At 39.8% G+C, this 13565-nt stretch overlaps 1 protein-coding gene across 1 annotated transcript in view; it reads left to right on the forward strand.

Moving 5' to 3' along the window:
• erap2 (endoplasmic reticulum aminopeptidase 2) overlaps window positions 1-11670 on the forward strand; it is a 66968-nt gene extending 55298 nt beyond the window's left edge. The window contains exons 16-18 of the mRNA XM_043709791.1: window positions 2947-3087; window positions 5859-5940; window positions 10672-11670. Coding sequence (XP_043565726.1) covers window positions 2947-3087; window positions 5859-5940; window positions 10672-10824 — 376 coding nt within the window. The 3' untranslated portion in view covers window positions 10825-11670. The remainder of the gene's footprint in view (window positions 1-2946; window positions 3088-5858; window positions 5941-10671) is intronic.
• The last annotated feature ends 1895 nt before the right edge of the window (window positions 11671-13565 follow it).

The raw sequence follows: 13565 nt of genomic DNA on the forward strand, positions 1-13565 counted from the left end.
AGTTGCTAGGGTTATCCCTACTCCCCTTTTTGAACAAGGGAGCCACATTTGCTATCCTCCAGTCTTCTGGGACTACTCCTGTAGACAAAGAGGACATAAAAATCAAGGCCAATGGCTCTGCAATCTTCTCCCTTGCTTCCCAGAGAATCCTAGGATAAATGCCATCAGGCCCAGGGGACTTATCTATTTTCACCTTTTCCAGGATTTCCAACACCTCTTCTCTACATACCTCAAAGCCATCCATTCTACTTATTTGTTCCTCAGTATTCTCATCGACAACAATGCCCTGTTCCTGAGTGAATACTGAAGAAAAGTATTCATTCAGTGTCTCCCCAATCTCTTCCGCCTCCACACGCAACTTCCCCCTACTATCCTTGACTGGACCTATTCCTACCCTAGTCATTCTTTTATTCCTAACATACCTATAGAAAGCCTTAGGGTTTTCCCTAATCCTATCTACTAAGGACCTTTCATGTCCCCTCCTTTCTGCTTTTAGCTCTCTCTTCAGGTCCTTCCTGGCTTCCTTATAACTCTCAATCGCCCCAATTGTACCTTCACGTCTCATCTTGAGATAGGCCGCCCTCTTCCATTTAACAAGGGATTCCAATTCCTTATTAAACCACGGCTCCCTCACACGACCCTTTCCTCCCTGCCTGACAGGTACATAGTTATCAAGGACACTCAATAGTTGCTCCTTGGACAAGCTCCACATATCAATTACACCCTTGCCTTGAAGCTTACTTTTCCAGGCCACACATCCTCAGTCATGCCTCCCAGCATCATAATTTCCCTGCCCCCATCTATAACTCTTGCCCTGTAGTGCACACTTATCCCTCTCCATCACTAGAGTAAAGGTCACCGAATTGTGGTCACTGTCCCCAAAGTGCTCCCCTACCTCTAATTCTAACACCTGGCCTGGTTCGTTACCCAGAACCAAATCCAGTATGGCCTCACCTCTTGTTGGCCTGTCTACATATTGTGTCAGGAAACTCTCCTGCACACATTGAACAAACACTGACCCATCTAACGAACTTGAGCTATAGCTTTCCCAATCAATATCAGGAAAGTTAAAGTCCCCCATAACAACCACCCTATTACTTTCACTCTTCTCTTGAATCATCCTCGCAATCCTTTCTTCTACGTTTCTAGGACTGTTAGGAGGCCTGTAAAAAACTCCTAACAGGGTGAGCTCACCTTTCCTATTCCTAACCTCAGCCCAGACTACCTCAGATGGCAAGTCCTCATCCATCGTCCTTTCCACCTCTGTAATACTATCTTTGACAAGCAATGCCACACCTCCCCCTCTTTTACCCCCCCCCCCCTCCCCACTCAAACATTTAAATCCTGGAACCTGCACCAGCCAATCCTGTCCCTGTTCTAGCCATGTCTCCGTAATAGCCACAACATCGAAGTCCCAGGTACCAACCCACGCTGCAAGTTCACCCACCTTATTTCGTATACTTCTTGCATTGAAGTATACACACTTCAAGCCACTTCCCTGTTTACAGGCACCCTCCTTGGAAATTGATGCCAAGGGGCACTACCACTGCACCACAAGCATATATAATTCCTCAGTGGATTTCTAGGCCTAGCAATCTTCACCTGTTTCATCAATGACCTTCCTTTCATCAAAATGTCTGAAGTGGGAATATTCACTGATGTTTGCACAATGTTCAATGCTATGCAGACACAGCAGTTCATATCTAAATGCTGCAAGACTTTGGACAATATCTAGGGTTGAGCTGACAAGTGGCAAGTATCTTTCATGCCACACAAGTGCCAACTCTTCATCAGGTGGTTGTGGAACAGGACCATGTCCAGCAGGAGAAAATCTGGCCATCAGCAGTTGCCATTCAATGGCACCACCAATATCAACATCCTGGGAGCTAAATTGGATTATCTATATAAATGCTGTAGCTAGCAGGAGCAGGTCGGAGCTTAAAATCCTACAGCAAGTAACACACTCCCTAGACCCTGTCAATCATTTAATCAACAAGCTATGAGTTAGAAGTATGATGGAATATTCCCCACTTGCCTCGATGTATGCAGTTCCAACAACACTCAAGAAGCTTTGAAACCATCCGAGACAAAGCAGCTGGCTTCAATGGCACCACAGCCACAAACATTCACTCCGTCCACTACCAACATTCAGTAGCAACAATGTGTACCATTTACAAGATGGAATGCATAATTTCACCAAGATTCCTTTGACACAATTTTCCAAACCCACAACTGTAACTGTCTAGAAGTACAAGGGCAGCAGATACATAGGAATACCACACTTGCTCTCAAAGACACTCACCATCCTGACTTGGACCATTCCTTCACTGTCTCTGGGCCAAAACTCTGGAATTCCCTCCCTAATAGCATTGTAGGTCAATTTACAGCTGTTGGACTACTGTAGTTCAAGAAGAAAGCTCACTACCACCTTCTCAAGGCCAGTTAGGAATCAGCAATAAATGCTGGCTCAGCCAGAAATGCCCACATCCCATGAAGGAGTGAAAGAAATGAATGCACTGTCCGAGAGTGGTTTAGATAGACTATTCTATTTTTTAAAGTCGACTTGGGTAATTCTCTGTTTTTTTTTAAAAAACTCAGCATTATGAGTAAATAGCTGGGCAGTATAACTAGAGTAATAGCTGGCAGTGAACTGCTAAACTGAATAAATTACTGAGAACTGGTGTGGAATTAGTGAGCTGAATGGCCTCCTATGTGATGTAACCTATATGCTTTTCGTCAGATTACCAGAAGTAGGATAGTTGTTAGTTCATTGTATATGTGCATATTCTAGTAAAGACATAGTGTAAAAAAGGTACAGCTTGAAATTCATCATGTGCATAATAGATATAAAAATTGCAACATTGAAATGGAAGATGGTTCTCTGAATAAAAGATTGTAACATTTTGTATAATAGATCCATTATGTGTTTCTTCCTGTCATCAACAGCCTGTTGGAACTTGGCATGCAAGGAGATATCATCAAGTTGCAGAATCTTGCCCATATTGTTTTAGGAGTGAGCAGGAACCCATCTGGACAATTCCTTGCCTGGAATTTTGTGAAGAAGAACTGGAACAAGTTAATAGAGAAGTTAGTATCTTTGCAGTTTTTATTCCTAGTATTCCCACTCAGACCTGTGATTTTTCACATTGGACCCACAGCTCTCTTGGAGCTCACTGAGATCTTTCACAATGTCAACAATTGATGTGGAGGTGCCAGTGGGGACAAAGTTAAATATCACACAACATCAGGGTATAGTCCAACAGGTTTATTTGGAAGCACTAGCTTTTGAGGTGCTGCCTCTTCATCAGGTGATTGTGGAACAGGACCATAAGACACAGAATTTATAGCAAAAGGTCTTGACAGGCATCTGTTGGGTTTAACTGTTAGTTGCATTGTGGTCAAGAGTAAGTCAGGTGAGTGAAAGCTGAAGGTGTGCCATACCGTGTCAACAGCACAGATAAAGGCCTTTTGTCCCATTGAGCCCATGCAGGTCAAAAACAACCACCTGACTATTCTGATCCCATTCTTTAGTACTTTGACCTTTGCCTTCTCTGCCTTGACATCATAAGTGCATATGTAAATATTTTTTAAATGTTATAAGGATTACTGCCGCTACCACCTTTACAGGCAGTGAGTTCCAGACAGTGTGTCCCTGTGCTTTATGTGTCCTTGTGTACTCCATGTTTCTGTGCTGTGGGCTCTGACTCTCTCCCTTTCTCTTGATGCCACTCTCTATGATAAAATTGGCAGTGAGAAGTAGATACACCCATCCATTAATATCTATAAATAAACATCTGTTCTGTTAAAAGCATTAACAAAACATTTCTCAGGCAACACTCTATTTCAGAGTAGTACATAACATTATAATTTTGAAGGGGAAGCTCAGTGATTACTAACCAATTTGATAAAAAGTCCTTCAGCCAAAACAGTTTGAGATGATGAAAGCTGATGGGTACCTCAAATCTATTTAACCACCTTTGTATCACATCACTTGACACCCTTAACTGACAAAACATATGAATCTCTCTCTTAAAATTGGTTCACATACTATCAATTGTTCTTAGTTTTTGAGTGCCAGTAAACATGATGAATTATGGGTAATACTGATACTGCAATGAAGAAAACGTAATTTGCATAAATGCATTGTGCTAATTCTGTTCGGAATTGTAATTTGAAGCTAACATAAACAATCTTGAACAGTGTCAGTGTAGAAAGAAATAGTGTAACTATTGATTGTTTACATTTGACTTTTTAGTACAGTTTGAATGTTTTAGTTTGTACTCCCCAATTTTCCCTGTATAAAACCTTTTGGTTTCCACTCAACATTCGCCTATCATATGCAACATCAGTAATATTGCTCACATCAATAAATAATTAATAAGAGATTCCAGGTATGCACCTACACTTGTTCCAATGGCTTGTTTGTATCTTAAAAGTGTAAGAGAATAATAAGATTGCATCAAGTAAATTAAATCATAGACTATTTTTGTATTCTCATTTCTAATATCTACTAAACCCATAGCATATTCCTTATCCATATCTTTTCTGTTTAATTTGTTTGAGCTTTTGATAAATTTATAAGAGCATAAGAAGTAGGAACCAAGAATATGCAATTCAACTCCATGAGTGTGCTCCACCAGTTAGTATGTCATGGCTGATTTCACCTCACCTTCAATTCCGCTTTCCTACCTGTTCTCCATAATCCTTCAATCCATTAATGATTAAAGATTTATCTATCACCTCCTTAACATCATTCAGTGTCTCAGCATCCGCTGTGTTCTGAAATAGTGAATTCCTCAGATCCATTACCCTGTGAGAGAAGTAATTTTGTTCTCATCTCTATTTTAAATCTGCTAACCCTTATCGTAAAACTCTGACCTCTCACTCGAGATGGCCCCATATGAGGAAACATTCTCTTTGTCTACTTTGTCAATCCTCTTTAGTATCTTATACATCTCAATTATATCTCTTATCATTCATCTAAACACCATAGAATATAGACCTAAACTGCTCAATCTGTCTTCACAAGTCAAACCCTCTATCTCAAATCAATCTGGTGAATCTCCTCTGCACTGCCTCCAATCCAACCACATCCCTCTTTAACTAGACAAAAGCTGTACACAGTACTCCAGGTACAGTCTGACAAATGCTTTGAACAGGTGCAGCAACACTTCCTGACTCTTATGCCCTGTTCCTTTATTAATAAATGCCAATATTCCATTTTCCCTCCTTATTACCTGCTGTAGTGCCAAATTGTTTTTTGTGATTCATACACAAGGGCATCTAGATCTGTCTGCACTGAAGCATTCTGAAGTTTCTCTCCATTTGAATAATAAGTTGCCTCTCTATTCCTTTCACCAAAATGGATAAGCTCACACTTGTTTACTGTAAACTTCATCTGCCAAATTTAGGCCCAATCACCTAAACTCTCCAAATCTACCTGAAAATTTCTTCTTTCTTCAATATAACTTACTTTCCCACCTATTTTGACAATGTGGCTATAATACATTTTTCCCCTGCATCCAAGCCATTAAGATAGATTTGCGGTATTATATTTTCCTCTCTTTAATCACGTGCTCTTAATTCCAGCAAATTAGTGTTATCATTTTTTCCTTATAATACTTACTCAACTCATTGTGTTTTGATCAACTTCAATTATAAATATTTAGAAACAACTTCAACTCTATCTCTACAATCACATTCCTATATTTTAGTAGTGGAGTAATTAGATAGCTGAAAGATTTTGATAGATTTCTCGCAACATTGCAATATAGCCATAGTAGATTAAAAAAGGGAATATTTTTCTTTTAAAAACATTTATACCGAAACCAATATTATGTATATTTATATCATCTCAGATTTCAGCTTGGTTCATTTATTGTCCGATGGCTTATATTAGGAACAACATCTCGCTTTTCATCAAAAGAAGAATTGAAAGAGGTCAGTAAAATCTCTGATAACATAATATGTATATACAGAGTCAAAAGAATTGTGGACTATTTGTGTTGTTTCATGCTGCCCTTTCATCTCTTTAACTTGCTGTCAAATGAAGCCCAGAGTGATGTCATGAAAGGCTGTGCTCTGCACTTTCCACATGTTAGCTTTGGTAGTACAACCTACTAGCTGTAAGTTGCTACTAATTGTATGTCGTATTCAAAAGTGGTGTACTCAGGGGTTCAGTTTCTGAGAACCCCTCACAAATGATTACATTTGTGAGTGCCGAGCTTGTTAGAAATAGGTTAAAATACAGAAAACCTTTATTAACTGGCACTGATGAAACCAGGAGTGTGTCAATTTATCAAACATTTGGGTTAGAGTCATAGAGCTATACAGCACGGACACAGACCTTTCCGTCCAATTTGTCCATGCCGAACAGATATCCTAACTTAATCTAGTCCCATTTACCAGTGTTTGGCCCGTATCCCTTTGAACACTTCCTATTCACATATCCATCCAGAAGCCATTTAAAGATTGTAATTGTACCAGCCTCCAATACCTCCTCTGGCAGCTCATTCCATACACACACCACCCTCTGTGTGAAAAAGTTAGCACTTAGGTCCCTTTTAAATCTTTCTCCTCTCACCTTAAACCTGTGTTCGCTAGTTTTGAACTCCGCCACCCTGGGGAAAAGACATTGGCTATTTACCCTGTCTATACCCCTCATGATTTTATAAACTTCTTTAAAGTCATTCCTCAGCCTCCGATGCTCTAGGGAAAATAGCCCCAGCCTATTCAGCCTCTCCCTTTTGCTCAAATCCTCCAATCTTGGCAATAACCTTGTAAATCTTTTCTGAGCACTTTCAAGTTTCACAATATCCTTCCTATAGCAGGGAGACCAGAATTGAATGTAGCATTGATCAAGAGGTCCACACAATCAGTGTTAAAACACGCACTAAGTAATGGAAATGTAATGCAGGAGGTATAAGCATCACTGTTAAATTTTATAAAATCACTTAAATAATAGTGCAACTTTTCTTAAATAAAACTTACTGCAGGGAGCATTCTCACTCATGTCCTTAACTAACTACTCGGGCATCACGGATATCACAATAATACAGTAAATTTATAGTGTTTCAGTATTATAGTATGTATTAGGTTATCAAGAATCACAGTTCATAAGGTACCAGTTAAAACAAAGTTTGCTGTGCATTAAAATATTAGAGATATGCAATTTTTGCCCACAAATGTTGATTTTTGTTGTTACTGATTTCTTGGTTCAGACAGCAATTTCGTGGATACAGAAGGTTTACTGTAAAATATCCAGATCATTGTTGAAGTAAGGGCTTTACTGTGAGTTTTGGGAAATATTGTATGGTGGAGGAAGGATGATGGAGCTCTATACACATATTTTCTGTTAAATGTGACCAGTGTGACTAAATTGGCAAAAAGAGTAGAATACTGTTATTTTAAACTTTATCCAACCTAAACATTCAATTAAAAGATTTGCAATTGCATTTACTGTAGATACAATAATGACATCATACTCGAGCATTTAAGTATTGGTTAAATGTTAAAGGTGGGACGAGGGAGTACAAGTGCATCAATCTTTAAAGGTGATGGGACATATTGAGACAGTGATGTGTCAAGTATTTGGGATCATTGGCATAGCAAATAAAGGCAGTGAATACAAAGGCAAGTACGTTATGCTGAACCAATATAAAGATCTGATAAAGGTTTATAAGCTCATGACTCACTTAGACAAGATAGGCAAGGAACAACTCTTTCAGTCAGCAGTTTGTGAGAGACTAGGAGACACAGATCTGACATGCATATGGTGGTGTGAAGGAGATGTGGTGCTTGGTAATTACCTGGAAGTCACTGCCCACAAGGATAGCGTGTGTGGAAGCAATTGATATTTTCATCTTGGTTGAAACTTTATTGCTGGAACAGCACAGCAGGTCAGGCAGCATCCAGGGAACAGGAGATTCGACGTTTCGGGCACAGGCCCTTCTTCAGGAATGAGCAGAGAGTGTTCAGCAGGAGAAGATAAAAGGTAGGGAGGAGGGACTTGGAGGAGGGGCGTTGGAAATGTGATAGGTGGAGAGAGGTCAAGGTGAGGGTGATAGGTCGGAGTAGGATGGAGGCGGAGAGGTCAACAAGAAGACTGCAGGTCAGGAAGGCGACGTGGTCGACGGTGCCCTCCACCGCATCTCCTCCACTTCCAACTCCCCTCCTCCAAGTCCCTCCTCCCTACCTTTTATCTTCTCCTGCTGAACACTCTCTGCTCATTCCTGAAGAAGGGCATGTGCCCGAAACGTCGAATCTTCTGTTCCCTAGATGCTGCCTGACCTGCTGTGCTGTTCTGGAGAGAAGTGAGGGGGGAGGTGTGGGCGCAAGTGTTGCACCTCCTGCGGTTGCAAGGGAAGGTGCCGGGAGTGGAGGTTGGGTCGGTAGCTGGTGTGGATCTGACAAGGGAGTGGCGGAGGGAGTGGTCTGTACGGAAGGCTGGTAGGGGAGGGGAGGGAAATATATCCTTGGTGCTGGGGTCTGTTTGGAGGTGGCGGAAGTGACGGCAGATGATGCGCTGTACATGGAGATTGGTGGGGTGGTAGGTGAGGACCAGTGGGGTTCTGTCCTGGTGGCGGTTGGAGGGGCAGGGCTATTTTCATCTTGAAATTGATGCTCATTTGAAGGAAATTAACTTGCAGGGCTCCAATGTCAGAGCAGGAATATGAGACTGACTGGATTACTTCACAGGGAACGGGTATGGACTTGATGTGCTGAATGATCTCCTTCTGAATGACTGTATGGTTAGAAAGATTAGTGGAGAGATTCACCCTTCCAGAAGAGACATTGGTGGCTAGCTGAAGGCCTGCCCAGTAGTTACAAAGTGCGTTTGGAAGCTAAACAAGCTCCTCATGGGATCTTTGCTCCTCACTGGGTGGAGGTCCTGTTGTTGGGAGCTGCTGACCGATCTGAATGGCTGGAAGCTTCATCAGTCCTTCAGCATCAGAGCTTTATAGTAGGCACTGCCAGGACTGCAAACAGACCTGGAAGAAGGCCACATGGATCCCAAATCCCAGAAAGCTTGGAGACACTGTGCTGGATTTTTTTTTGGTAACTCTGGGAGGGGAGAAGGGAGACTGTGTTTTACAGAATGAGCATTTGGAAGGAAGCAAGGAGTTGTTAATTTCTCAGTTCTGCCCATACTGGGCAAGGGACACACACCAACTATAGCATCCTCCCCTTCTTTCCCACTGTTAAAGGACTTTTAAAAAAAAGCCATTATGAATCTTATTCCTGCGCAACTATCCACGTCAACCATATTGTGGCATTGGCAGCGTAGTATAGGCACTCATTGAGCATTTAACAAGCACAATTGACCTTGATTATTTACTTATGTATAGTGGGCAGGCTGTTAATGTTGGCACCCAGCCACCCCTCAAGGGTGAGCTTGTTTTGGAGGTGAGGATAGGTAGAGGGGGGAGGGGGAGGGGGGGAGTGACAGACTACACACCTGAATGTTATTACACTCTTTCACTCCATAAGCTTGTAATATTCCACATGATCTCTCTAAGAAGTGGATTTTCCTGTCCCAGTAATGAATTGCTACTATCAAGCCAAACCCTGCCATGTGTAGGCGACTGCGGGAAATGACTCTAGCTAATCCTTCTGACATTCTCGCCAAAGATCACAAGCACCTTCAGAAGGTCTTTAGAGATGGTCTATGGGGAAGTTGTCGAACTGCTGACACTTCTGGAAGGAGAAAGCCCAATAGTAGGCATACATCCTTTACCACTGGACCTAAGATCTTACTTTTTAAGCCTCACACAAGTGTGAGAAATTTAAAAATACAAAATTGACTCCTTCACATTTCTGGGTCTTTCTGTTTCTTCTCAATGGCCTCCTATGACTGCAAACAATAGATTTTTATTGGGTAAGAGTACCACTGGGTATAAAGCAAAGACAGGTAAATAAGATTAGAATATTATCTAGTTTAATGGCAGGACAGGTTGAAGGGGCTCAGTGGTCCATTCCTGTTCCTATATTCTAATTCCTTTCTGCTGGAAATGCTGTGGCAGTCTGCTTTGTTCACCAGGAATGGCAGACCTCACTCTTAGTTACAGCGATCTTCCAAGAAGCCTAACCTGCCAGATAATGACCTCTTCATCCAAGAAACTATGTCTGTTGCCTGAAGGGTATAACTGCTGTCTTCCCTCTCCTCCTGTCGAAGGACCGAAACCTAGTCTTCAGTCTTCCTGATTTAGAAAACAAATATTCATATTTTAAAACCATTACTTTTGATTCTTCTTTTCTGTCATACCATGTACCATCTCGCGAAAACAGATACCTGCCCAGAAACTCACCATGACACTGCAGTTGATTTTGCTAACTAGTGCATGAGAATCACAGACATGATTTGCATTTTGTGCCATGTCACCACCAAAATCTACAGAAGCCTTATTGTAAGTCACTGAACACTTCCGTTTATAATGCAAACATTACTAAGACATTTTGATTCCATTTTATTTTGCTAGATACTCTACCAGTTCTTTTTTCCAAGGTTACTAAGTATAAAAAATTGTTGCCCTAGATATTACAGCAATAAACAGGTAACATTCTGACGATCTACAGAGAAGAACAAGTTAGCATTTTTAATATATGGACTCTATATTTATAGGTATTTTGGTGCATAAAAGCAGCTCAACAGTGAATTTGTTTGTCTTCCAGGTGGAACTGTTTTTTGATTCTATAAAGGAACATAGCTCCCAGCTAAGATGCACTCAGCTTGCCCTGGAAAGCATTCAGAAAAACATTAGGTGGCTGGAGAGGAATCTGGACGTCCTCAGAAGTTGGTTACTGAATATAACTGCAAATCCATAATGGATTGTCAAATTATGGATTTGTTTACAATTCAATTCTCTCCTCTCACTTCAGTGATTCCTGAATAGGAGATTTATCTCTTGTCACTGATTATTGCCATTGCTAAATCAATTGTTACCAATTTGTAAAGAGTGAAACAAATGTATTGACGTGTAACATATTATTACTGCATAGCCCTCACAGTAATAACAAGTTATTCTATAATTGTGGGATAATATTAAAACCAAATCATGGCTTTTGCTTACCTCTCTCCAGTGTGTGTATATATGAATACCTGTCAGTGTTACAGGAGGTGTATGTTTGTGACACATAAATTAACTATCTGTCCAAAGTAAAAGGAATATTTTGTTATTTATTCGTGGCTTTGGAAGACCTTTTATATGAATATTTTGTATTATGAAAAATTAGATTATATTCATCAATTGAGCCAATGTTTAAAATAAATTTAGTTTACAGTGCTTAAATTATATTCAAAACTAAATTATGTTCTCTTGAACAGAAACTGGTCATTGCACACTTAGACTTTGGGCCTCTAAAAGTAACATTTTGACTGATACTTCTGCATTGCTTTAAATCAGGTCCATGAGCGCTTTCTTCAGCCAACTCTCTCATATAATTCAGTTCCTCTACTTCATCTCACTGCTTAGTTGATTTGAATAAAATTGATAAAAGGTTTGGGATTAGCAGGCATTGCTTATCAGAATCTAATCAAATGCTTTTTAAATGTGATTTCTATTTGTTTACAAAATATTCCCATGTTAAGGAAAGTGAAAAATACAGCATATACACTGACATCAATGTTATATGGTTGATTGCTTGTTAATAGAATAAACAGCTTGATTCTTAGCCAGTTTGGTGTCTTTATATATGATTGAATGATAGAAAGAATGTTTGCCTTTCAACTCAAATGACAATTGGGAGCATAAGAAATCAGAACAGGAGTAGGTCATACAGCGTTCAACCTGTTCTGCCATTAAATAGGATCATGGCTAGCCTTCAGCTTCAACTCCACTTCCTGTCTGCTCCTTAAAATACCTTAATTTCCTGATAGATCAAACACCTACCCATCAATCACTTCCAGAACTTATTAAGCTCTTTCCTGTAATAATTTGTTATATGTTCATTCAGAAATAAACTTGTTTCTTCTCAACAATTATCATAGTGTTGTGCATCAAGAACTACAATTAAGATGCATTTAAGTAATATTCTAATTTGAAACTAAATTTGGATATGCATTTGGTTGACATTTATTATATGAGAAGCTTAGATGTTATAAAACTACATAACATAGGGAGCAGCAATAGGCCATTCAGCCCATTGAGTCTGCTCTGCCATTCATTAGATCATGGTTGATGCGATAATTCTCAATTCCACTTTCCTACATTATCCCCTGCATAATGTTTGATTCCAACACAGGTTAAAAATCTACCTATCTCAGCCTTTAACTTCTACAGCCTTATGTGGTAAAGAATTTTACAGATTCACTACTTTCTGAGAGATAAATGGCTCATCATTTCTGCCTTAAGTGGGTCACCCTTTACCCTGAGAATATGCCCTCTGGCACTAGATTTTCTGTCAAGGAGAAAAAATGTCTCTATAGCTATCCTGTCAAGCCCCATAAGAATTTTGTATGTCTGTATAAAGTTGCCTCTCATTCTGTTAAGCTCCAATGAGTAAAGGTTCAACCCAACGTAACCTCTCCTCATATGAAAATCATAACATGCCCAGAAACAACCTAGTGAATGTTTTTTTCTGGACCACCTCCTATGCCAATATATATTTGCTTAGATTAGGGATACAACACTGTTCACAATATCTAAGGTAGGGTCTAACTATTGCCTTTTATAGTTTGAGCAATACATTTCTATTTAGACACTCAATTCCCTTTGACTTAAAGGCCAAACATTTGTCTTCTATATGACTTGATGAACTTGAATGCTGTTTTTTTTATTTATGTTCGTGAATTTTCAAACTGCAGCTTTCTGCAGTCTTTCTCCATTTAAATAATGATCAGCTCCTCCAATCTTCCTTCCAAAGTGTCTAATTTCACATTTTCCCACATGACATGCCATCTGCAAAGTTCTTGGCCATTTGTTTAACCTATGTTTTTCAGCAGACTTCTTGTATCATCCTTATTACTTCCTTTCCCTCTATTTTGTGTCATCTGCAAACTTGGTAGGACATTCACTTCCCTCATCCAAGTTATTAATACGTATTGTGGCCTCAGCACATGTCCCTGTATCACTCACTTGTTACAGATTGCCATCCTGAAAATGTCTCTTCTTATTCCAACTCTGTCTTCTATTAGCAAATTTTCTATTCATGCTAATATACTACCACAAAACCATGAGCCCTTGTCTAATTAAGTAGCCTAACATGGGGTATCTTATGAAACCCCATCTGGAAATACATTACATCTACTAATCCTCCTTTATCTATTCTGCTTGTTACCTACTCAAAGGATTCTATCAAAATTGTCAGGTATGATTTTTTCTTTCACAAAGCCACATTGACTCGGATGAATTATATTATGTGTTTAATATATTGATGAACTTATGCTCTGCTACTGTACTCTTTGAAATAGACTCTTAATATTTGCCCTCTAATAAATGTTAAGCTCACCAACAAATTTCAAATAAGCAGTTTTTCAAATAAGCAAGGGCAGTTTTCCAAACTTCCAACAGTGTTCCAGAATTGAAGGATTCCTGAAGGTTATCATCACTGCATCTGATACCTCTGTA

Source organism: Chiloscyllium plagiosum, chromosome 2 (assembly GCF_004010195.1).
Source record: "Chiloscyllium plagiosum isolate BGI_BamShark_2017 chromosome 2, ASM401019v2, whole genome shotgun sequence".
NCBI lineage: Eukaryota > Metazoa > Chordata > Chondrichthyes > Orectolobiformes > Hemiscylliidae > Chiloscyllium > Chiloscyllium plagiosum.